The 26,890-nt window shown below is 35.8% G+C and overlaps 2 protein-coding genes across 7 annotated transcripts in view; one reads left to right on the top strand and one right to left on the bottom strand.

Annotated features, from left to right (window-relative positions):
* Positions 1–600: 600 nt before the first annotated feature.
* pbdc1 (polysaccharide biosynthesis domain containing 1) lies at positions 601–8,535 on the bottom strand. The gene is made up of 6 exons (XM_053515727.1): positions 8,423–8,535; positions 6,470–6,535; positions 6,283–6,342; positions 5,365–5,505; positions 3,062–3,173; positions 601–1,039 (listed from the first exon to the last, which is right to left on the bottom strand). Exons 1-6 carry the CDS (start codon positions 8,450–8,452, stop codon positions 927–929), a joined length of 522 nt encoding a protein of 173 aa, XP_053371702.1. The 5' UTR covers positions 8,453–8,535; the 3' UTR covers positions 601–926.
* A 3,464-nt stretch (positions 8,536–11,999) lies between these two features.
* dmtn (dematin actin binding protein) overlaps positions 12,000–26,890 on the top strand; it is a 32,596-nt gene continuing 17,705 nt past the window's right edge. For 2 of the 6 annotated variants that reach the window (XM_053516469.1, XM_053516465.1), the window contains exons 1-2: positions 19,881–20,104; positions 26,829–26,876. In XM_053516469.1, the coding sequence (XP_053372444.1) occupies positions 26,868–26,876 (9 nt within the window). In that variant the 5' untranslated portion in view covers positions 19,881–20,104; positions 26,829–26,867. Of the gene's footprint in view, positions 12,297–19,880; positions 20,109–26,828; positions 26,877–26,890 lie in introns of those variants that run through there. The other 4 variants (XM_053516466.1, XM_053516463.1, XM_053516464.1 and 1 more) reach the window with 3 other exon arrangements.

The raw sequence follows: 26,890 nt of genomic DNA, 5'->3' as shown, positions 1-26,890 counted from the left end.
TGAATAAGATCCATTAAAATTTTATTTCTCAAGCTGATTTTTTTCTCTTCTGCTCATGAACTGTAACTCATAAGTTTACATATTTGTATATAAAAAAACAGCACCTACCAATATAATTTTTATGATGTTATAAAACAAATTTTATAAACTATATCAGAAGCTCCACTTTATTCCTAGTTAATTTCCTATACATTTCCATCATTTAGATTCTTTACGTGACATATTCTATATCTACTATCACCATCTCCTCTAAGTCCTACTGATTCTTATTGTCATACAGTTGAACTTAAGTAACATCCAATTCTTAATCTATAGGGTTCAATATGATGTTGGCCCCACCCCTTTTGCACTTCTGGAAAAATGGTAAAAAAAAAAAAATCAATAAACAGACTCCTAAACCTTGTGGAAAGCCTTCTCAAAAGAGTTGAAGCTGTTAAAGCTGCAGAGGGCGGGGCCAACATTATATTAAACCCTATGGATTAAGAACTGGATGTTACTCAAGTTCATATGCATGTGAAGGAGGTGCGCAAATATTTCATTAGTTAACTCACACAGATTACATAAAACAACAGGAGATATAACCAACTCCAATCTGTAAAGTAAGTTTAAAGGAAATTTAATATGCACATAACTTGCAAAAGCAGCCCAAGGTAATTCAATTCTACATGAAGTAACATACATTTTAAATACTGAAACCTGTTTGGTTGTTTTTTATTGTAATGACAGGACAAAAGCAAGTAGACTAAAAAACTAAACACATGGAAATACTTTTTAATGGCAGAAATCTCATTATAGAAATACTTGTACTGAGAGTTTCAGTTTTACATGCCTAAAAACAGAACCATTTACATTATGTGAAATAAATCATGTCATGACCGTTAATATGAACAAGGCCTAAAATAGGAAAAATGCGATTCTGTAGGGGGTTAACTCTGCTCTTTCCCCTGCTGTTTTGCCTTCACTCTGGCGTTGTGCACGGCATCGTTGTAACCTTCTCGGTTTCTCGCAATCTCGATGGCGAAGAACTGGATTCTGGTGGCTGAAACGGCAAAATGCAATTAGATAAACATTAGATTCAATTATTCTTCACTAACATTAACCAAAACAGTTTAAAAGCTTTTAAGCTACAGTATATACTACATTTTGTCCACCCTTGGCTTAGTGGTTCAAAGCCAGGCTCGATGCCCGTCTTTGATTGCATGGAGTTCTCACTGTGCTTGATGGGTTTCCCTCGGATACTCCGGTTTCCTTCCACAGTTCAAAAACCTGAAGATTAGGCGAATTTTCGTTCTCAAATTGCCCGTAGTGTGTGAATGAGTGTGTGTATGTTTGTATGCCCTGCGATGAATTGGCACCCTGTCCAGGGTGTACGCCAACTCATGCCCCAAGTCTCCTGAAAGTAGGCTCTAAGCCCCTCGTGACCCTGAATACTGGATAAAGCAGTATAGACAATATGAGAGGAAATGAGCGAGTGAGTAATGATGGTAAGTCCAAATGAAGTCTCTATGAAGTCTTAATGTAGTAATGCTCATTAAGTGAAGAAGTGTGACTCGTTATTCAGGTCAACGAGTCATTAAGGATTGCCAGAGCACAAGAAATTCCATTGTGCAAAGCAGGGAAAGTTTATATAAAGATATATATGAAAGTAAAATGTTCCACTGTTGGAAATGTCTTTGGAAAACAGAGTTAGCGTGATTTGTGTATGTCAAGGCAAGACTGGACCTCTGAGACAAAACTTCCCATTTGCAAGCCACCAAACATCCGAAAACAAGGTTTTTCTGCTCTGCAGCAGAGCTTGCACAAGTATGATCTGTACAGGAGTGATCAAAAGCAAATCTTCTCTGTGACGTCATCACAAAAGTTAATGTCTAATGTATACAAAACAATATTAAATCAACCAGGGGAATTTGAGTAAAAAAAGGGGTGTAATCAATCATCAAAAGGTATGGTTGGAGGAAACAAGGATCATTTTTTAAATAAAAGAACACCTTGCTCATGCTTAATCAGTGTTAAGCATAAGGGTGGATCTGTTACAAAAAAAACTTTGGGTAGATCTTAAACATGCTGTGCATGCACAATGCCACATCATCTTTTCACAATTAGAAATGGTCTTAGAAAAGGAAGAGTGGCAGAAAAGCCTTAAAACCTGGTTTTATGGTTATCAAATATAAAGTCTGTGTGCATTAATATTTGAAAGAAATGCAAGTGGCATTCAAGTCAAACCGAGACCTTTGACTGATCAGTAGCATTCCTGTAATGTACAAGTGGTGTTGGTGAATGTGTACTGCTCTTACAGACAGATGTGTCTCTTCCGCAAGTTAGTGACAAGTAATATGTTGATTTTCAAAGATCAGGCGTTCCACTCATTACATGTTCATGGGAACAACTCGAGTCAGGATTATCATTCATAGACGTTTGGCCTTTTTAAAACGGGTAAATGTTTTTACTACGGCTGAGAGTCTCAACATGGTGTGTTTAAATCTTCTGTAAATGGCAATCGATTTTAACGGCTTCATTGACTTAAACGCCGCTCGTAGTAATTATTTTTAAAAGTTTGCTTCAGACGGTCTGTCCCCTTCTTTTGCAAAAAATTAAACAAACAAATAATAAATATATTTATAATAATAATAATAATTTGGTAAGAATGCCCATGTTGTACTATTGGTGTGAATATTAGGATTTACTACCTTTAGATGTAGGTACAGTAGTTATATAAACTTTTCCCAATTTTGTGCACCTTGTCGTACCGGACCATGAATTTAACATGGCAAGCAGACTACTGGCGCCATCTTGTGCCTTAAACATGCACACATCCTACTACTTCACTATGCAGTTTCTGAAATTTATTTATTTATTTTTTTTTTTAACAGGAACTTGTAATGAAAGCACATTCCAATAAAAAATGTTACATGCCCAAGTTAATGATTTCTCTGTATAACAGCCAGGTAGGCCTTATGCTCAGACACAAACGTGTCACATTTTTGTATTAAAACTAATGAACGCATTTCAGATTGCTAATATAAATGTATGATGATAATCAAGGTATTGTATGGTAACATACCAAATATCGTGTTCTCCTCTGTGTAGTCCTTCTCGCAGTCTAGACGGAGTAATGTTCCGTAGTTGAAGTCTTCGACCAGGCTTTCGAAGTGGTTGCAGAAAGGTCTCCATTTCTGCAACACATAAACAATGAATGTTAAATCAAGTCTTTCTCCAGGAGCCGACAGGTCCAGTCCCTCTAACTCACTACTACTAAATAAAAATTAACCTCAGACACAAAACAGCAAATATTACATTAATTCTATATGTATACTGTATATACAAGTGTATATGTATTTTTTTTATCCAACATCAGTCAGGTTTAAGTAATGTGGCTGCACGTTAATACGAAATAACACTTCAGTTTTTGCTGTGGTAGACTAGAATTGAATGTGTGCATCGAGGAAGTAGTTTTGCTCTGATGCTATCTGAACTTATCCTGCTAGTAACAAGCAGTGCAGTGTATGATGGCTATATTCTACAGCTCATGTATAACTCATGAATGTAGTATCATCAAGAAGCTCGTGTAGTCGATGGATCAGAAAAGCGTTATGCAGTTTTTCACCTCTAAGATACCTTGCTATTAATTACAGGCTTCAGTTACCGCGGTGAAGTTGGATCGTCATTCGATACTCAGTTGATATTTAAAGTTTCTTACTTCAAATATAAATTGAGTAGGGAAATTACCTGGCAATGCTAATGCACATTTTATATACAGTATTCAAGATTCAAATAACTTTAATAATCCCAAAGGGAAATTGCTTTGTATGTACTGTAAAAAATGTAATTTCGCTGTGTTTTAAAATAGAAAGCCTGGTTTTATTAAAATATATTGCAGGCTTGTACAAGAGAAGTGAAGTGGCATACAAATGTTAAAATAAAAGCCTGAAAATTTTTGTTCTAGGTAGCTGGTTTATAGACCGACCGGTTTATAGGCCAAAAAACAAAAACAAACAAACAAACAAAAAAAAAACAGTTGCCAACTGGATTTAACTAAGTAAATAGTTAAGAGCCTTCCACTGGATAATTACTGCAGTGATTAATACGGTTCAGCAGGCAGCAAGTCATTAAACCCTAACTGATACATTAGGTACTGTAGCTTCTCATTTTTTAAATTTACATTAAAATGTAACAAATGTGTAAGAAATATAATATTTCTTACACAACCATGTCAGAAGACATATCCTTTTGCTGTGGTGAAGATATTACTCTGTTTCAGAAAAGTCAAATAATGGGCCTGCATCAAGCAAAGAACACAACTAAGGAGACTGTGGAAACTTCTAGGATTGGGGTAAGAACTGAAATATGCATTATTAAAACCTCTTCAATGGGTTCGTCTGTTTTCATCAATGGATTCATCAATTTTTACCCCCAGTGACATAATCCAGGGTGATAATAGCGGCCAGGCAGCGTTTTAAACACAAGTACTTTAAAACAGTTATTTTATTTGTTTACTATATTAGAATTTTAAAAAATGTCTACTGCCAGGCGTTGTTGTACAAGTGCTGCTGGAAATCCAATTACTGAATAAAGGGCGTGGCCTCTTCAAATCAGCACTACACTGCAGTACACTCAAACTCAAAGATAAACGTATTGGCCCTTGTTACAGTTGTGAAAATCAACAAAATACACAAATTGACATATCCAGTCGACAAGGTGCTGCTAAAATAAAAAGGGGAATAAACTTGTAAAATAATTACCAACCAAAGGTCTTGTGTTATGCAAGAAAATAAACAAAACCTCTGTCATCCTCTTGTCATGACTTTATGCTTGCTAACATTGTTTTTTTGTGTTTGAGAGCATGTGTGGGTGTGTGTACATTATGTATTAACACATCAAAACCTTAACTTAAAACAACATAGTAATGTTTTATATGCATGTACATGCACAAAATGTGTTATTCTGCTTAAACCATAATGATTCTTCAGGTTAGCTGCTCAAGAATTATAGAACAGCCATAAATGTTGAACATGACAGCGCCGTAATCTGTATGACAGTAAACTGTTTCACTAAGCAATGGCAAAAAAAATAATAATAATAAAAAAAAGGCAAGGAGCAAGAGTGTAAGTGAAGAGGAATCTCTACTGACACTTTATATCTTGTGTAAATATGAATATGTATTTCAAGGGCACATTTTTTACCACCACAATGGATTTGAAATGAATGCATGTATATGTACTGTATATCTGCCAATTGAAATGGGTCACTGGTGTTTATTGATGAATTCTGAAGCATGTTAACTAAAGCTATACTTTCTGTTCAGATTCGGTTAAACACTCTCTTTTTTTAAAAAAAAAAAAAAAAAAAAGGAGAGTTGTTACAAACCTCTTTCGCTTCTGCAGACTTGAGCAGTTCTGGATCCAGGATCTTGACATTAAAGTCTTGAAAGTCTTCCCTAAACTTGGTATAGATCGCATCATCTGCTTTTGTGAGTTTCAGAAATTTCGGGTCCACGGATGATATGAGCTGCAAAAGATGAAATTTTATGTCATCAAACAGAAGAAAAATTAGAGCATGTAATGTCAGAATGTTACAGTTTCATTTTTTACATTTTTTTTTTAAAAGAGGACACTAAAGACTACGAAGGCGATCATTGGCAGTGTGATGGGAAATTGCTAACATACTGCTTTTAACATGAAACCAATCTGAACCATAAGCAGGACAATGTATAAGTGGTGTTCAAGTCAACTGGCCTCCCAGGAACTCCTTTAATGGTTTGATTACCAAAGGCATTCTGTTTTTTTGCAGGACAATGCATGACCTCATACTGCCCACAACACCACTTGCACGTTACAGGAACTCAGCTGGGAGTTATTGCCACATCCCTCATATAGTCTTGACCTTGATTCAAGCCATTTCCACACATTTGGGCCATCAGAGAAGTTCCTGGGAGGCCTGGGTTTCAGCCGTGAAGCAGGCAACCTGAACATGGCTTCTACCTTGATCGTATCCAAGCACTAGTGGAACACTGGGATAAGTGCATTAGTGTAGCAGAAAAATAAAGAAATAAAGGGAGCTCTTGTGTTCTGTTATTCTGCACAATTAAAAGTCCTGGTTTGACTTGAACACCCCTTGTAGCATCTGGAATTGATATTACTGATACAGCAAAGCTTAACGAACAGCATAACTATTTCAGATTTCCTCATCAATATATAGATCATTTTTCTTTTCTAAGACACACAAATGTGTCCAAGCGAGAAAGACACATTCTGTCTACGACTAAAAATATCCCAAGTCACTTACATTGAAGTAAACTTCTGCGTGATTGTAGGCCTTCATCGCCCACAACACCTCCAACTGAGCCTGGATGTGTGAAAACAATCAAAAATAATTCTTTAAAAAATTATACATAAATGTACTTAAAGTCAGCTCATTATTAATGTGAGCAAGTGAAAATAATGTTGAACGGAAAGACAGGAAATACACTGACGTCATTGCCATAGGCCTCGGCGGGGAGCGAGAGCGCATGTGCTGCGGCGGCAGCTCCTTCCACACCCTGAGGAAAGGGATCCAGAAAAATTATTACAGGATTATAAAAAAATCTACTGCATAGCCTATTATATCGATGATGCTCAGTGTTTAAAATCATATTTTTTCATGAATGGAAAATTATTCATATTCCTTTATAAGCATTAATACCAAAATTGGTGTAAGCTTTTAAAAGCATATGATCTGTTAAATTACTGCTTAAATTGGATTAATAAAAGCTTAAAAAGCAAAAATTGGTAGTCTATACAAATATACAATACCTTAACAATTTATCATTTTAGAATAATACACTTTATCAGGTTTATGTCTTTTCATGTAAAATCTAAATTGGCCATGTTTCATCTGATCGACAATTAAGATGATTAAAAGAAAAAAATATCTATTATCTTTATATAATATAAATATCATATTTTAAAATGGTTTATGATTCTGTAAACAACAAAAAAAAATCATATTCTTCAATAACATGTTTTGGCCAACTGTTAATAAATTTAGCTTTGTTTTTGATCAGACAACATCCGAGATTGTTTTGAGTTAGTCCAATCATTATTCCTAAATTTACATTAAGAAAAAAACGTCATCGTAATTTGAATTATTTGTGTGTGTGTGTATATATACACACACACAGACACACACACACACATACTACCCTTCAAAACATTTGGGGTCACTTGCTAACTCCATGATCGTTCCTGATTTTTATTTCTTTCTACATTGTAAAGGAAATCTATCTATCTGCATCCAAAAAATGCATTAATCTCCTTTGAACAGTTGATATTAAGATGTTTCTGCTACTTATGCTCTGTAAAGACTTCAAAACGCCTCTAATCTGAGGTGCTGTTAATTGGTCATTTCTCAGGCTGATAACTCTAAATGAACTTCTCGTCTGCAGCAGAGGTAGGTTTCGGTCTCACCCTCCTGGGATGGTCTTCATGGGAGCCAGTTTCATTATTGTGCTTGACGGATTTTGCAAATGCACTTGACAATACTGTTCTTGCAAGAACTATTACAGAAAGGCTGACCTCTGTGTCTTGAAATAACAACTGTTTTTTTTGTCACGTAATTACCTAATTCCATGTGTTATTTTATAGTTTTGAAATCCCCAGTATTGTTGTAGAATGTAGAAAATTACAATACAAAATCACTAAACAAAAACAAAGAAATTTACAAGTGACCCCAAACTTTTGAACGGTAGTGTATGTGTGTGTGTGTGTGTGTGTGTGTGTGTATAGATATATATATGGATTAATGAGCATTTACTTACATCTATATATACTTTTATGGAGTGACTAGTGCAAAGATTATAAAGAAAAGAATATATATTATAATCTTTGCACTAGTCACTCCATATAAGTTTGGACTAAGATCCTATTCTATCATGAGGTGCACAGATTTAAAACATTATACCTCACAGCGTTAATAGAGTTCACATTGTTCTGCAATATATATATATATATATATATATATATATATATATATATATATATATTGCAGGACACTCAAGGGATTTCTTAAATAATATTATTGCTAATAATAATAATAATAATAAAGCTTGTGTTTGTTTGGATTCAATATTGGGTTTGACTCAAAACTGACAACGCTTAAAAATAAAATCTTTATGAAATTACAAGTAAGTCCGGTTCAGATCGCTAATACTGTGTAACTTGCTCTTGGTTTCCTGTTACACACAGAAACACACTGGCTGCTGATCCACGCTGACGCCACGCGCCCACTAACACACACAACCTCCTTCTAAATACCCTGGTTATTGTCTTTAACACGTACAAATAAAAAATAACATTCATCAGTTTTTATTCCGAAATCGTGTCACCCCTATTCAATGTCTTTATTTTGTTTTATCTTTTAAGAAAACGAAGTAAAAATCGGTCCAAACCAGAGAGGCGAGGACATCTCCCGTGTCCATGTTGACGTCCTTTAACCCGGAAATGATTAATGACGCTTCGTTCTTAAAGGGCCAGTTTAGACATCCTTAAGGTACATTCTAATCGGCCTGAAGTACCCTGCAAAGTGTACTACTCAGGGTGTTCAGCCATGTTAAGTGTAATTTAAAATCCGCTGGGAGCAACTTTACAGTTGTTTGAAGGGAACTGCAAACATTTTAGGGAACGAGTGAACAGAGTGAATTTCACTTCTCCATGAAAGGGAATGAAAATATTCCCATCACTCATTGCGTCTTACTGGAGCGTGAAAAAATGAAGCTCGAAATAATAATTTATGTATTTATGTAGTTCCATTCCGAAGTGTGCTCTTTACTTCCTTCTCTGTGTGCGGGGAATGTCGGTTGAGGAACTTCAATTCAAAGTTCCACCATTCGGAACGCAACGCACTGCAACGTCACCCGAGTAGACGTCACTTCCTCCGTGCGTTACGTTACCATGGTAACATTAGAACCTCGAGTACCTGTTGATATTGCTGTGGAAATTTCATACTGTTGTTGACATTAAATATGAAACATTTATTAAAACAAAAACCAATACAATTATAAAACATTTACTAATGAAATGTATGTAATAACTCATAAAATAAATTATTTGAATAATATACAATATGCATTGAGATTTCTTATCAAGATAAATAAGCTATTAATCAAATAATAGGATTTATTGAATACATTTAATTTTAATTTATTGTCATTAATATGTTGTGCTCTATAGTAATGATAATTTATACGTAAAATACATTTACATTTACATTTAGGCATTTGGCAGACGCTCTTATCCAGAGCGACTTACAAAAAGTGCTTTAATGTTTACAACATTGGATACATACTTACACTGGGTTAACTAGGTTAATAACTATGTACCATTAGTCCAACACATCTGAGTTTTTTTTTTCTTTTTTTTTTTTGGGGGGGGGGGAGGGGGGGCAAGTACTGGAGAAACAGATGCGTCTTGAGTCGTCGTTAAAATTAAACAGTAAAGTTGGTGTGTCTGTACATTAAATATATTTGTTAAAAAAATTATAATTTGGGGAGATGTAAGATGAGTAATAGAACCCATCAAGATGTTTTTTGTAATTTTTGTCCAAAAATTAAAAAAATTTGTGCATTTGTGCACGCATCACGTAAAAACTACTGAACGAATTTTAATGGTTGGACAGGTGTATTTAGCTGACCTTGGGATAACAGGCTTTATTTCATCGCAATTGACCCACGGGAAGAAAAGATATGCTACTTTGGAAGTTAAATGGAAAACGCGGCCTGGAGAAAGACAGACAGATAATATTAAGCATATTCGCATTTTCCAGTTTAACAAAAGGGTTCCAGTAAATACAAGCTACTTATGTCTATATTTGTCTGCACACAGGTTATAGGAACGTTCCTGTGCTGCAATGAGGGGATTGTTCTATATGCATAGAAACATGGAAGTGTTTACACAATGCCAGAAAAATTTACAGGTTATGAGTAGTCTTTGCTCTAGTCTCTTTTCTTAAAGTTTAATTTGTAAAAAACATACCAAAGAACATTGTCAAAGTGGTTCCATTTTGGTTTAATTTTTAAGTTTAATGCCACCATTTTAAATGTCTATATTAAATTAAGAGCAGGCAACTTTCTGTAACTGCTCTGTCCACTCGTCCTTACACATTTTGGTTCATCGCCTACTTATTCTTATCTTTAAACAAGTCATAGTGTCAGGTGTTTCGTCAAATGGGAATTTGTGCTGGTTTCGATTTGACGGCTTCATGGTGCACTGCAACACTCACTCACTCACTCACTCACTTACTCATCGTCAATACCGCTTTATCCTGTATTCAGGATCACAGGGACCATGAGGCAGGATACACCCTGGACAGGGTGCCAATCCCTCGCAGGGACACTGCAACACAACACTTAAAAATAGAAGTGTTTTACTAATGTAAGATTGAAACGAATCTGCAAGGTATCAAACAGAAAAACGGCTGCATTGTCTGTAATACAGCTATATTGGTCATGTTCTTGGTGTTTTGTGGATACACACACATACATATAGATATTAATTTTTTTATAAGTTTTGACAGGCAAGCTAGTCATTGAATATTTTTCTGTTATCGCCACTGTTTATTTAATATGAACTGTCATACTATCCAGACAAAGCAATTTTATTATAATTCAATTTCAAGATCATTTCATTACTGTACAATGCGATGATGTATGAAGCAGCTATTTCAGTCCAAAATATAAAAATATCAGTTTCCTTAAAGTGCCTTTATATTGTCTACAGTACAAAATCACATCTTATCTTTTCACTCACGGTTTTTCCAGTTGTTTAGCATCTGATTTCCTGTGTTGGTGTGTAAAGTGCCCATCTTATTGCATATAAGTGTCTTATTATGTTGTATGTATGTATGTATGTATGTATGTATGTCATGAACTACTCTGTGACATTCATTTTCTATACCGCTTAACTTGTAGCGGGAACCTATCCCAGTGAGCCTAGGAGAGAATGGCAGTCCATTTCAGGCACACACATACTGGCACACTCATTTACACACTACAGGCAATTTGGGAAGGGCTGTTAGCCTCCTCTGGATGACTTTGGACTATGGAAGAAAACAAAAGTACCTGGTGAATAAAAGTAAGCCCTCTTATCGCCAATAAAGGGCAATCTTAATGCTTCAGCATACCGTGACATCGCAGACAATGCTATGCCACAAACTTGTGGCAACAGTGGCAACAGTTTGAGAAAGGTCCTTTTCTATTCTAAAATGACTGTGTCCCAGTGCATAAAGCGAGGTCTATAAAGACATGGTTTGATGAGTTTGGTAGGAAGAAAATTAACCGGCTCGCACAGAGCCCAGAAATCTTATCCCATCGAGCACCTTTGGGATGAACTGGAATGGAAATTGCGAGCCAGGCCTTCTCGTCCAACATCAGTGTCTGACCTCGTAAATCCTCTACAGAATGAATGAGCACGGAGTCCCACAGAAACACTTAAAAATCTTGTTGACAGGCTTCCAAGAAGAGTGGAAGCTGTTATAGGTGAAGTATATTGAAGTATATGTATTTAAATACAATGTCATTGAAGGACAGACAGACAGACAGACAAACAGATAGATAGGTAGATAGATAGATAGATAGATAGATAGATAGATAGATAGATAGATAGATAGATATAGAAAAAAAACCTCCAACATAGAACATTTAGATTCATTCTGGCTGTGAATCGACTCACACTATTCACACAGTATTTAAGCGACTCTTTATAATGTCACCGCCATGCATAATAAACAATCGTACACTTGTATTGTCAAAGTATGTTTACTATATTTCATTGAAATAACAAAAATAATAAACGTTACACATGCTGTAAAGCCGCAAGTTTCCTAGTTTCCTATATAAAAAAAGAATCGTTTAAAAGACTCGATTCGTTTGAATCAGCAGAATGATTCAATCACAGCGCTGCTTTTAGGGCTCACGCGCATCACGCAGGAACCCGTTACCTTAGCTACAAGGCGTTAGCCACTAGCGAGATTAGCTTGTATTGGAAATATTTATGTTTATGTAAACAATACCGTTTACAGATATAAGATAAATACTTGACTAAATTCGGCTAATTATTTTCACTTCGTGTCTGTGTGTGGTTTTAAAGTAATAATAATATTAATAATAACAATAAATATTACTGTCAATACCATCACCTGGCGTCTCCTCCTCCTCCTCCTCCATAGAAGCAATGAGACTTCATCTACAGGCGGACATTTAAAATGCGGTCAGTTTGAAGGAAAAGGAGGATTTTATTATTTTATTTTGGTCTTCTTTAACGTCTGAGGTAAGCTTTACGGTGTATGTCGTGTTCATCATGCATGATTTACCCAGAATAATTATTAAAATGATAATAAGAACGTTAAACAGGCTTATGGTTGACAAGCGTCGTGTTTCTGATTTTTTTTTTTTTTGGGGAGAAAATTGTAAGCAAATCATCCCATAATCCATTTGTAAAGACCATAATATAAATAAAATAATAACCATGAACGATTTCTCATATTGTACTAATATTATAGTTTATTATAATGTTCCCTTGGGTGTCCTTAATGTGACTTTGTTTTACATAATGTTCATTTTCCTCCCCTTTAAAATACATGTTCATGCTCGTAATCGAGTCGTTAGGCCTACTTATTAATCTGGTCATTAATTAATCTAATTTATTAAACCCTAGTTATGTCTGATGAGTTTATGGGAGGATAGGTTGCAGAAGCGCGTGCCCGCGGGTATCCGCGCGCGCTCTCGGTATTGCTGTTTTTTTCCTGTAAAAAAATGAGGCAACAGGAAGTTACTGCTTCCTTAAAGGAACTGCTTATTTATTTGTTTTTTGTTTGTTTGTTTGTTTTGTTTGTATGGAGTGCAGCCTGTCTTGGCTTTTTTGTGTACTTGATCTTGAGAAGTCCTTTAGGGGGTTATATGTACAGTACAGTTAAAATCTATATGTGTAGTTGTTGTTGTTGTGTGCTATTTTTATAAAAATATAAATTGCATGCCCTGATTTCTTTACAAAAACACTCACTTGCTTATTCATTGGAGTCCATCTCAGGAGACTTAGGGCATGATGTGAGGTACACCCTAGACAGGGTGACAATCCATCGCAGAGCCCACACTTACTCGCTCTTTCACACAATACGGGCAATTTGGGGATACCAATCAGCCCAATCTGCATGTATATGTACTGTGGTAGGAAACCAGAGCACCAGAGGAACCCCAGAGAACATGCAAATTCCATGCACACAGATGCCGAGGCAGGAATCGAGCCCGGGGGTGCACAGCAACTGGGCTATTTTTACAAAAAAAATCTAAGCAAATTTATGTTTTTTATTTGCCCTGTACTTGTGGCATGATTCACTGGTATAAATGAGAGCAATTCTGTCTTGCAGCTCCACAACCTCTGGGCTCAGGTTACTGTCTGTTTCATGGCCTTGTGAGCTTTCTTTGGTTTCTGCCCACCTCCTGAAAACATGCCAGTAAGTGGATTGGCTGTGAAAACTCACCTCTAGGAGTGACAAAGGCTAGTATTCAGCTGGTTTAAGCAATTCAACTGAAGATAGTGGCTTAACCCTTTTTTCACATTCACCTGTTATTAGAAAGCTCTTCAGTTTAAAGCGAACATTCTTTATCCAAACCCTTCAAATATCAAGAGCTTATAGCACTACTGGTGTCACAACATGTTCCAGCACAAAAGAGAACAACTGGGTGATAAAAATCAACGCTTTCTTCAGTGTTATATTACACTAATGCACTCATTTCACTAGTGGTATCCAAGCACTGTTTCACTAGTGCTTGGATACCATCAAAGTAGGAAGTTTTCTGTAACGTGGATGCAGCGTTGGTGAATAATTATGTGTACAGTTCACACATATGTATGTATCTGATGCGTACAGATACATACAGACTCTTCCTCGAGTTTTTGACAAGTTATCTGCCGATTCCACTCGCTGATTGTTCACTGAAATGACTGCACTGGGCTTCAATGCACCACGACCAGGATCATCATTCACGGATGCGCAACCTTTTATAAAATGATTGCAAATATTTTACAGTGGCTAAGAGTCATATCACCATACTGTGCTTGAAGTCTTGTGTAAATTGCTTTCACGCCCTCATTCACAAAAAATTCCATAGAAAAATGAGAAAAAGGAAGTCCCAGTTTTGACTTGAACCTCCGTCATGGTAAAATAGACATTTTCCCCCCATACTGAAAAGTAATTTAAAACCCAAACTATTCATTTAGCTGTTTTTACTATTGGTAAGGTCAGTTTTTCTTTGCAAACCAGTGTAGTGATAAGAACTGCGTGGGCATGATGACACAAGTGTATCAGCTGTAATTGCAGTCAAATATGGTTCGGTTTCAAAATAGGATAAATGCTTACAAAACACCCCTAAAAAATGTTTGTGAACAAACGTGGTGTGTGTGGTCATCAGGGGGTGTACACGGTCAACGATTCACAACTCCAGGGTCCCTGCTTCGATCCTGACTTCGGGCTACTGTCTGTCTGTGGCTTGCATGTTTCCACGGTGTCCTTATGGGTTACCTCTGTGTTGTCCTGTTTCACAGGTTTGTCTGTCTGATGTCCGGTGTGCTTAAAGCTTCGTTTCAAACCTGGTTTTAGCAAATCTGTTTACTGACTTAAATCAGTTTCAAACACATCAACCCTTCAATGATTAATTTTTTATTTATTTATTTTTGTTTTGTTTATTTGTGAGTTTCCCTGAGATTTAATGCTGTGACTTGGTAAGGAAGAGATTCCTGATGAGCACTCAAATGAACTTATACCAACCACTTTCTTTTAATCTCTGTAGCTTTACCAGCTCTAGAACATCCATTATTTGGCCTCCATTTAAAATGTTTCATAAAAAAAGAAATCCATTAGTCCATTTTATCCTGTTTCAGATCTGCCTTGACGTGCTCCTTAATATGCATGATTTTCTCTACACAGTATTTGGTATCTGAACCATGTTAGTTATAATTTTTAAATGCTTAGTTAAATTCTGGCAAAAAAATAGAGATGTACTATACCATGAAATTCTGGCCAATATGCCTTTTTCATCTTCTAAACGTCTTTGTGTTTATTAGGCCTGTTTCTAATAAATGTGGATTATATGACCCATGCACACGAATAGAATGTATACAGGATTTTGATGTGCATTTTTAGGTGCTTTTCTGCTCACCATGGTTTGTAAAGAGTATGTATTTGTGATACTGTAGCCTTTTCTTTATCATGAGCCAGTTTGGACATTCTCCCTTGATCACTTTTATCAGCAAAGTGTTTGCTGCCTGCTGGATGTTTTATTTTGTTTGTTTAAAGCTTAGCATAAACCAGCACCAACAGCCATGTCACTGAAAACATATTTTTTTTAATTTTTTTCCACATTCTGATGTTTGATGTCAATGTTAGCTAACGGCCTTGATGTGTATCTAAGCGATTTTATGCATTGCACTACTTCCACATCATTAGCTGATTCGATAATGGCTCGAATGAACAGTTCCTGTCATGGTACATCTTGTTAGGTGCCTCTAGATCGAAGAAGGTTAAGGGCTTTGCTCAAAGAATTCCACAATGGCAGCTTGGTGGTCGTGGGACAGGAACTCATACCCTTCTAAGCCTAGAGCCTTAACCACCAAGCTTCCAACGTCTGTATGACCAACTGAACACATTCTCTACCAATTCTCATGTTCAACATTTACCCCAGCTTTGCCCCTGCGCTCTGAAAGCCGTTGCAGTGCATTAGCGATGTAATCAATGAGACTAATCCGATCGTACTGATCCATTAGTCAGTCTAACTCAGCTTTTAGTCGTCCTGTATTTTTCACTCTTTGCAAGCCGCCTTGTAAGGTTTTACAGAAATCTAGATGTGACGTTTGGTTTAAAATCCTCAGTCTCTCTTCTCATCCATCTCCCTGGTGATCAATATGAACAGTCATGATAGAAACCGAGCCCAAACCTTTCCAGGCTCAGGAAGTGGGAATAAGAGATAAAGCGAAATGCGAGTCTAGTAGCATCAGCAGCCCCTGAGGATTTTAACTGATGCCTTAGTTTCTGTGTGAGAGAGAGAGAAAGTGAGAAAGAATCTCTGAATGAGTTTAATGAGTCAAGAAGACCGCTAATAAGAACTAGACTTGTTTATATGAGGTGTGATCCATCCATGTGAAATGTTAGTTGCCATATGAATTATGCAACATCTGCAAATTAAACAGCAAATACAATGTTAAATAAAATCTGTATCATTAATGAAACAAATAATAAGAGATTTTTAGCTAAAGGTGCCATGATATTTATGTGGCGTGTAATCAACAATGATTTAAGAGCTAATTTAAATCTGCTCGAGTGTGTGCTGTAATGGTACAGAAAAGCTCAGGAGATTCGCAGGATTACTTAGTGAAAAGTGAAAGTACAGAGGTGTGTGTGTGTGTGTGTGTCTTGAGACAGGATTTCTCTTGAGGGACAAATTGTGCTACGAAGCCATTGTTTGATATAAAAGTCATGAAAGGCATCAAAGTAGACTCACAATAACCTGAAGGAGGATCAAACACTAGTACAGTACATTGTTTTTCCTTAACTGTATTTCCTCAACAAGACTCCACTGTTCTTCACTGATATAAATCCATAAACACAGTTTTTGCTCATTGGCTTAAAGCAATACAGACTGTAATGCATAACTTGCAGAGGATTATACTTATAGTACTAAGTTAATGTGATATTTTATTATATAAGAGTCAGTAGTTCTGCAACTATTTACAATATAATGAAAGTTAAGTCTAGGTTTAATAGAGTTTTGAATCCAGTTTCTAATTATTCCGATTTCTGAGTTTAATTGAGCTAATGCTAAGCTATGAAATTGGAATACATTGAATTAATAATAAATAAAACATGCATAACTCAAATTTATATTCCATCATTGATCTGCTACATCACTGGTTCACTGCCTGTCAAAAGTTTGGACACCCCTTCTAATTCCATGGTCTTTCTTGATTTTGTTTCTTTCTACACTGTAAAATAATGCTAAAGGTGTCTAAAATATGCGATATTCTCCCGTAAGCAGTAAATGTTGATGTGTCTGCTATGAGTGCTCTGTAAGGCATTTATAAAGGCTCAAATCTGAGGTCCTGAAAATGTGTGATGTTTGAGGCTGGTAACTCTAAATTAACTCCAACTCTGCAGCTGAGGTAAGTTATTGTCTTGCTTTCCTGGGATGGTCTTCATGAGAGCCAGTTTCATCATGGTCCTTACTGTTGTTGTAGTTTCTTGCTATTGTTGCTTAATTACATAATGCCATATGTGTTATTTCATAATTATGAAAGGAAAAATATCCAGTAAATTTCTAGAATGTAAAAAATAAATCCAAGCTTTTGACTGGTGCTGTACATCATAATCCATATGTATAATCCATAAAGTATAGTACAGTATATGCAAAAAAAAAACCCAAAAAAAACAGGGAATCTAGATGTGAACAAGACTAAGAAATAAAATGGAAGCATGGCTTAAAAACTCCAATGATACAATCAACACGTTTTTGCAATGAGCTAAACAAAAAAACCCTAAAACAGACCAACTGATTAAGAACAGTTACAAAAGGTGGAGGTATGGAGACAAGACTTGAATTAAAACAAATGCATAATTTCTTAATTATAAAGGATAATATAAAACACAAAAGCTGGGCTGTTCATGCTTGGAGCTGTGAGAAATTTGTTGTATAAAGATGACCGAAAATGTGATAGACCTCATTGAGCAATTCTTGTAATGATTAAACTGAATATTCAGTGCCAAAGTGCCAAAGTTTATGGATGTCTAACCAATAGACCCACACATCATAACTTTAAAACCACGGACAGGTCAGGTGAATAAAATCATTTTGGCACCTTTCAAGGGTAGTGAAGTAAGAAAGTGCACCAGGATGGCAAACCAGTAAAGGCTATGTGATGTTCTACTGGGAAATGTGGGGTCTTGGACTTCATGTGGATGTCAATTTGACATGTACCACCTTTCCTAAACATTGTCCAGTACACCTCTTCATGGCAGCGTTGTCCCCTGATGGCAGTGGTCTCTTCCAACAGGGTAATCCGCTTGGCCACATGATACATTATTCAGGAATGGTTTGACAAACATGATTAGGAGTTCAAAGTGTTGACATGGCCTTCAAATTCCCCAGATCTTAATCCAATCAAGCATCCGTGCCGAACAAACAAGTCTCAACCCTGTGGGCCCCACCTCCCAACTTATAGGACTTTAAAGCATGCTTACCATACAGTAGGCGCCACAGTAGGTGTGACAGAGGTCACGTACACCCTGTACACCAAAAAAAACAAAAATCATTAACATGTAAGTCATATGGAGACAGACAGACGATAGGAAGCTTATTAGCATTTTTCGTTTAGACAAAAGGGTTCCAGTGAGCCACTTGTGTGTGTGTGTATATTTGTCTGGACACGGGCTTTAAGAAATAATCCCATATAAGGAATAAAGATAGAGCAAAGAGAGAATAAAGAAATAGAGATGTGGGAAAGTTTACACATTATCGGGAAACCTTACAACTAAGATCTCCCTATTATCTCCCTGAAACTATATGTTCCAGCATTGAGCTCTGTGAAGACACAGTTTGCCAGGATTGGAGTGGGAGAACTTGAATGTCCTGCACAAAGTCCTGACCTCAATCCCACTGAGCAGTTTTGGAATGAACTGGAACTCTGACTGCACCTCAGACTTCCTCAGCTAAAATCAGTAATGCAGCTTAGCCACTGCAGCGTGCCAGCTACCACAGACACACCGTGGATCTGGTTCTCTTTTAATTTGGCACCATTACATTAGTCCTAATTGAATGGGTGCTTATATTTGCACTTTTTTTGACTTGTGGATTTTATGGAGTTCTTTCAGGTCCTTTATAGGAAATAAGTTTGGCAAATATATATATATATAAATGGATGCTCAAGTGAAATAAATTATCGATTATTGTCAGTGTAACCCATAACGTGCAGTAAGTAATCACTATTTATATTTATTTTTATGTTTTTATATTTTTATGATTTGAAGCTGATCGATTTAAGTTTTTCATGTACAGTATTTAAATTTGCACAAATTCAGGAGGTCCCATAGAATAGGTAAGTTTTTAGAAACAATTTTTATAAACAGTGCATTTCTTGTGCGAATTCTTCTCCACTCAGATCAATAAATGAGCTACACTGTGTGTAAAAGCAGAATCATCCATAATATGTGTGATTTTTCTTAGAAAAGCATATTGTGCTGTACATTAGTGTAATATCGCAAAATTTTTGGCCAACCCTAAGTGACAAAAACTACAAAAAAATTTTGTTTCTGGTATGTTACTGACTGATGCAGAAGAAGTGAGTGATGTGTAGTTCAGTTAGAGTTCAAGACAAGTCAAGTAGGCTTTTATTGTGATTTTACCCTTATACAGTATAGTACACAGTGAAACACAATAATGTTCCCACAGGACCAAGGTTCTACAGTTCATACAACATAAATTAACAAAACTACAAGCTAACTAAGAAACTAACTAGCTAACTGAGAAATTAATGAGGAAGATGATGGAGGAGAAAGACATTTTAAGTTTCACTGCTGACTAATGGAGTGTTTTTCATGTGTTGGAGTGTTTGAGGTTGATAAAATATAGCACAACTCTTGTTAGTGCATTTGCGTGTGTATTTATGTGCGAGAGAGACAAAACGAGAGAGACACAGTACAGAGCAGAGCATCAGAGGACTTTAAATACGTCGGAGCAGAGAGGATCGTTGCTGTGGAAACGGCACCAAAGGGTCTGATTGGGCGTTGGCTTGTCATGCTACTCTGAGATAAAGAATTACAGTTAGGGTGGAGAGGGAAGAGGGGTGGAGTCAAAGAGAGACAGCAAGAAGACGAAGGAGAAAGATATACATGAGCAGTGGAAAAGAGAGAAGTGAGAAATGGAGGGAGAGGGAGAAGTGATATAAAGAAGGGAGAAAATAAAGATTGAGTGGAGCTTGAAGAAGAAGAAAAAAGAGAAAACGAGTGAGGCTGTGGAGCAGAAGAGCAGGATGAGAGGAAGTACGCGTCTGTCAGCGTAGGATTCCCTCATCAGCGTGGAAAGCCGTGCCGCGTGGGTTTGTTTTGGCTTTATTTTCTTTCTTACTAATTCCTGTCATCTCTCCTGTGCTGATGTTTTTCCTCTGTAATCATGTGCTGAGGGGTTTCAGCAACTGGCAGGAACAGATCAGCAGCATGACTAACCATGTGGCAAACTCATAAATAGCTTACTGGAATGAGACTGAGCAAGGAGATTATACAGTGTTTAACAAAAATAGTTAAATACATCCATAACATTTATACAGCAGAGCATTTTAAACACGTATGATGGATAAAATGTGAAGAGGAAAAACGGCTTAGGTAAAAAAAAAAAGGAAAATGTGAGAGGGTTAAATACAAAGATTACATTAAAGTTAAGTACAGTGCAGTAAAAACAAATTATTATGTTATATTAATTAATAATAATTATAAATTAAGCAATATACAATAGCAAATAGGAGGGAATTTAGTATTAAGGGTTCTTTATATAACTTCTCAGATTGTTCAATAATTATTTTACACATTAGGTCACTTTAATTTGTTTTTGGAAATACACTATTAGTTTTTGATTTAGTATTATCATCCCTTTTTTACTGAACCAAACTTTTATTATTAAATCCCAGCCTCCCGGCATCCTCTTTCCAACAAAGCTGCGTCATCAAGGGTGTAAAAAGGTCCTTCTTCTCTGCATGTTCGTCTGAGCTGAAGCCCAACTTTATTATGAACAAATTTGAACTAAAATTTTATGCAGTTTTTTTTTCTGATTTGTGTATGTATTGTTCTGTAAAGCTTATTAGCAATCTTACAGTAGCAGTGTTCGGTTACTTTCCAGCCTTAACAGCAGGATGAATATAATTTAATTTTATATTACACTCACTCTTTACCCAAGTGATGATCGGGACAGTCCTAATGGAAGCCGAGCTTTCACACCCCTTCAAATGCTTTTTTTCTTATTGTCTGTGGTAATGGAATTCTAAGTTTTAGTGAATGGGATCATTCTTTATATTTATGAAGCATACATTTTAAACACTAAATTAATATTATGTTATCATTATATTATCATTATATCATTAACCATGCTCATGTTGTTTATTAGGGAATTTTGTCCGTACGCAGGACAATTTGTGTTGGAAAAAAGCAGAACAATTGATTTTGACCCGAACAAAACAGAAAAAAGAGAAATTTAATCTACAGCCTGTGTAACCGAGAGAGAGAGACAGAGAGAGAAAAACTTCCAAACCCATACAGGATGGAGAAGAATACTGTATGAGATAAGGGTAGTTGATCAGGACATGTCAAGCGCAGGAAGCCAGAGCTGCGTGTGTGTCAGAGAGAAAGAGAGAGAGACCCTTAACTTTCATATGCTGTGCAAGCAAACAGTGTATGAGCAGGAAATTCTGTTGGATATCACTAAGTTAGATAACTCCTCAACAATACGAAATAAAATGTTAGCTTGTTTGAAAAATTATTTCACCCAGTCTTGAACCTGATCATCTCATCAAGCCGAAGAATCAAATTATTGTCTGTGCGGTAGGTCAAACGGGAAAGATTTAAAGACCTTTTCCAAATTGAACTCAGATTAAAGAGCGTCTGATGCAGATGGGTCCCTCGATCACCGTTTGCCTCACTCGTGATAAATCATGTCAGTGGTGCAGCTTTAAGTTGGTTAAAACGGCAGTGTGGGGGCGTCCAGCAGGACGTCCTTCACGCCTCGGCGACTTCAAGCAGAAACATCAAGACTAACCAACCAGCTGGAACTAAACAGTGGAGTAGAAAAGAGCAGAAGAGGGAATTTACAGGAACAGGAGAGACAATGTGGAATTCTGTAATAATCAGAATTAAACAATGATTTATTAATAACTGACTGTTCAGGCTGCAGATGCAGTGTTATGTAGGATTTTATGTTCTGATAAAAATGAGAAGCCTGCTTGAAAGTTAAGTCTTTATTTGTTATAAAAATCACTGCACAATGAAATTCTTTCCTTGCATATCCCAGCATAGCCAGGGTCAGAGCACAGGGTCAGGCACACTGCATCCAATGGCTGGGGTTTGGGCATCGGGTGATAATTGATCCCAGGCCTTCTGCATGACAGGCAAGAAGCCTACTACTGAGCCACCAATGCTCTTAAGCCTCTGAGCTACCACTGCCCCATGTTATTTAAAACCATATTAAGACAGTCAGTGTTCTTTTGGAAAGTCCGGATTTTGGACTCGAGTGTGATTATCACAAAACACTTGCGAGCTAGAAAAAAACTCTATCTGTCACATCTCGGGACATTGTTATCATTTAGAACATAAAGACAGCGAATAGTACTGTAAATTCTCATGATTCTCATATAAGTCCTAGAATGATCCAGGCTCGTGGGTAACTAAGAGTGATTTGGATAAAATTCAGCACTACCCACAGTCCTGCACTCACGCTAATAACTTTATACCATATTTTTTTAACCCATGTTCATTTTTTCTGTATTGTTTAATATTTTTTGTCCATCTGCCAATTCCCACCCACCAGTCAATTTATATTATTCCTCCAATTAAAACTAACAAACCATGTGTATCACGCGCACTGTAACTCACTCAGAGGAAAACGCCGTCTACCTTATTCTACTTCTGAGCTCACATAGTTTACTGGCTCTGTGTACAAATCCTCCCAGTCAGAGAGAATGGCTTGTTTTGTAGTCTGCTACCCATGGATGACCTTTTTCTTGTAGTGATTCAAACTCTTGAAGTGGTTTTTAAAAATCTTCCAAAAATTGGCTAATTTTTACATCATTTTGTAAGCTTACGTAGGTAATGGTTCAGACACATTATCGGAAAAGCATGAGTTCAGTCCTAGGGCAGTGATGGCTCAAGACCTTGTGTTACTGATCAGAGGGTCAAGAGTTCAAGCCCCACGTCCTTACCTGTCTCTGCATCTGAGCCTCTGAATCATAGCTGATCCTAACAAACCTGAATATGAGTAGAAATGTATTTTGCTGATATGTTTAACAAATAATGATGATTAAAAAAATTATATATTTAGGTATAGTTTATGTAACCTATTACATACAAATTGATTTGTATCGATAACTATCTATGTGTCTAAAATAGAATTCGACAAAGTAAACACCAGTGTTTAATATCTATAGACGAGTTTAAGAACCCTTATTAATATATCCTATTAATGAAAAATGTATTTGTTGTAGAAAATAAGCTCGAAGACAATGCTTTTTCCTGCATAAACATTAGCTGTTGTTTTTCCCCCTTTCCTCTGCTTTACACTACTGGAACAAGGACCATGCTATTAACTGTTAGCACATCCTCCAAATAGCATGACAAAATAACATGCTGCTTTCTGCCGATAAAGCATGTTTCTCTTTCACCTCTTTGCCAGCTGAAGCAAAGTGAAATCAGAAAGCCTGCAGTAAGAGTACTTATCACATAAAATATTTAAAGCAGAGGTTTGAACATCTTTATAAGAAATTGAAATGCAGCTAATTAGCACATTTAGTTTGAACCCAAAGGCATTAGACTTTTTCTCTAGGCAATCTAATGTTCTCATGATACACTCATTTCACTGAATGCTAATGGACAATACTACTGTATAAATCTTTAGAAAATCACTGAGGATTTTTTTCTCATTTAATAATTAAAAAAATTCTGAATGCACATTGAAGAGCAGGTTTTATTTAACCTGTTACTGTATTATTATTTAATAGTAAATTTGACACTTAGTGCTTATATTAACTGCATTAGTGGGCTCTGTTGCTTTAAGTGTTTTCATCCCTGCTGCTTTTAGCACAAAAGAACACAGTGTCCTGGGCTCAGACGATTAAAGAATGATGTGTTTTCAAGCTGATATGATTAAAACGGTTCTTGGCAGTGCACTCAGGCAGGAGCTTCTGTTTTTGCCCCGGATTAAGATGAGTCTGAAACAGGAACAGAGTCGGCCATTTTCTCTGCTCCACCCCGTCATTAAGCACAAACCAAATTTATGGCAAAACAGGATGTGACATCCCACCTCCCGATGAGTAACACCATCTTATTCCAGACAGACACTGATCCAGACACACCGCTTTGTTTGGCTGCTTGGAAATGGGATTTTTATTATGCATACAAAGCAACAGCCTGGAGACTGCTCATGTTTATGATGCTGTGATTTATGGTCACATAGTGTATACACTTTTACACAATTATGGTGTTAGTTAGCTAATGCTTAGTGGTAGCACATACGTTTATTATTTAACTTCATTGCAATACAGAAACATTGGTGATTAAATTTTTACAAAATGTTTAGGTATGAAAATATTAAAAAGTAGTGTACATACATCTCTGATAATTCTAAACTGTGATTTTGTTGAGAATGTTTGTTCAGAAAAATTTGCTTTAGATCTGCTTTTAAACCTATATATAACAATTTTATAAGCAGCTAGGTATAAAATAAAGTGCAGATAACCTGTGCTATCCTTCCAAAATATTATCAATATTACCAATTTCTAAAACTGTAATTATATTTTTGCATATAAAAACAATCAAAACATTTAGAAAGGACATGCAAGTGAAGTAAAGTATGACACAAATAAACATTAAACCTCACTTAACCTCTTATGGCTTCCGGACACGAAAATTCCTTGTATGCCGAGGCAAATTTCTTGCTAAGTTTTGTTCACATGCTAAGGTACCATTGTAAATTTATATTTTTATATTAACTCAGTTTATTTAGGCTGTTAATTAATAAATTACTAATTATAAATAAATTAAATAATAATTCAATATATGTACATTTAATTTTATAAAAGCATTAAAATATTTTAGTAAGTGCTAACCTGTTCTTTCATTACTGAAACAAAATGAGATTTTTCCAACCAAATGAAAAATGCATCAATGTATTACTTTATAATTAAATCTTTAATTAAATCTACCAAACAATCTCTAATCTAATTGCTCAAAAGATTATTGAAGTTAATTGATTCTCTATAACAGTAACACTGACAGCACATCCAGCTGTAATGTAATCATAAATTTATATAAATGTACTTTTCTCCTATTTCTGTGTTAATAACTCATCATTCACTGGAACTTTAATCTTGGATGGTCTGTATACTTAAAGAGCAATAATGAACGGATTTACCAAAGAAGAGTGTATAGTTACTGATATGGTGACATAAGGGTTTAGTAAATATTTGTGGAAGGAGCCTCCAGTGTTAGTGATTTGTACCTGTGTACGTGTTCCTATACTAGAAAGTAAGTTTGTTTCTTAGTCTATTAGTAACATGATGGCAGCACAGTGTCGTTCTATTTAGCACCGTGTCCTCGCACCTCCAGGGTCGTTGGTTTGATAAAAGTATACTTTTAAATATATTCTTAGTAAACAACTAGTTTTATCCTGTAAGTATACTTGTAAGTTTTCTTTAAGCACATTTAATATCATACTTATAGTTTACTACTTTTATGTTATTTTTATTCTTTAAAATATACTACTAGGTTTCTATTCAGGTAAAATGTCTTATAGTTAAAATATACCTTCATACTTATCTAAAAGGCATGAATGCTTAATAAGAATTTCTGTTTAAGAGAAGTATACTCATACCGTTATTTTTTGTAATGGTTGTTGACGTGTCCTGAATGCATTAAAAATGAAAATTGTTGCAAATCACTGCATGTGCTATTATAGATACATATTTAGCTTCACTTTATATCTGGATGTATCACAAAATCAACATCACAATGTTGTGCATTACTGTATATTTCAATGATCACACATTCGGTCATGGTTTATTTCTTACTTTATGGTGAAATTTACATTTTAAAACATCACTAGTGCCCTGAATGGTTAAATAACTAAACAATTTGTGCATATTTTGATTTAAATCGGAGTGTTTATTGTTGCTATAGAAACTAACACCTGATAGTGACACAGTCGGTCTGCCCCATACATGGCTGAATGTTGCTGCTACAGCAGTCCATGACCTTGAAACAAGAGCAGTGTCTAAACACAATACATCTATCGTCTGTGTGTTGTGCTGAATAGTAATGCGATTTTGTGACCAGTGGCTGTGTCGAACAGTCTGAAGCTAATAAAAGTGTGTGTTTAATAGTGTTTGTCTTTTAAGGCAGTTTTGGAGCAGTGGTGGCTCAGATGAGTCAGACTCTGGGTCACTGATTAGAAGATCGCAGTTTAACCCACAGCAAAAAGGAATTTACTGTGAAAATAAATGAATTAAAATTTGCCCTCTATGTTTTTTTTTTTTGAACAGTCAGTAGAACAGCAGTCAATTCCTTTTTTTTTTTTTTTTTTTTTTGCTCAAAAAGTTTTTGAAATTTTTTGGTTAAATTGTGTACCCTAGTGATAAGGCTTGCTGTGGGAATTGTGTCTCAGAAATAAATATATGAAATTCAGTTATTAACATACTATGTAAATATGTAAAAAGAAAATATAAATATAAAAATGTTAAAATATCTAATGTGAGTAAATTTATTTCGAAGTTTCCAGAAGTCAAGGAAAAGTGATGGTTGAATAATAAAGTGATAACAGATTTTTGTAATTTTATATAAAATGATATTCATTTCACCTCTACATTATAATTATTAAAATATTTTTTTGCATTGATAATATTTATAAAAATTATTATTTTTATAATTTTTATAATGTCTATTTTGTTTTCAGATATTGCAGTTGTATTGTTTACTCTATGAATATGTGTTTTTAGAAATTTATTATTATACTTTATTAAGCAATTATGTGAGCTGAATTTAACCCTGTTCATGTTTTATAACAGATCTGACAGGCCCAGGAGAACGATTACAGTGAATCCACCATGCAAAAGGTGGGTAGACTTTT

Source organism: Clarias gariepinus, chromosome 17 (genome assembly GCF_024256425.1).
Source record: "Clarias gariepinus isolate MV-2021 ecotype Netherlands chromosome 17, CGAR_prim_01v2, whole genome shotgun sequence".
Classification (NCBI taxonomy): Eukaryota; Metazoa; Chordata; class Actinopteri; order Siluriformes; family Clariidae; genus Clarias; species Clarias gariepinus.
The sequence above is the reverse complement of the archived record's forward strand: the minus strand, read 5'-3'. Positions and strand labels throughout refer to the sequence as shown.

Excerpts from the sequence above, each read along its gene's own strand:
- pbdc1 (XM_053515727.1), bottom strand. The coding sequence starts at position 8,452 with ATGGACACGGGAGATGTCCTCGCCTCTCTG. Across the intron at positions 6,343-6,469 it reads CCGAGGCCTATGGCAATGAC|GCTCAGTTGGAGGTGTTGTG; the intron begins GTCAGTGTATTT and ends TCACACATCCAG. Across the intron at positions 5,506-6,282 it reads ACGCAGAAGTTTACTTCAAT|CTCATATCATCCGTGGACCC; the intron begins GTAAGTGACTTG and ends CATCTTTTGCAG.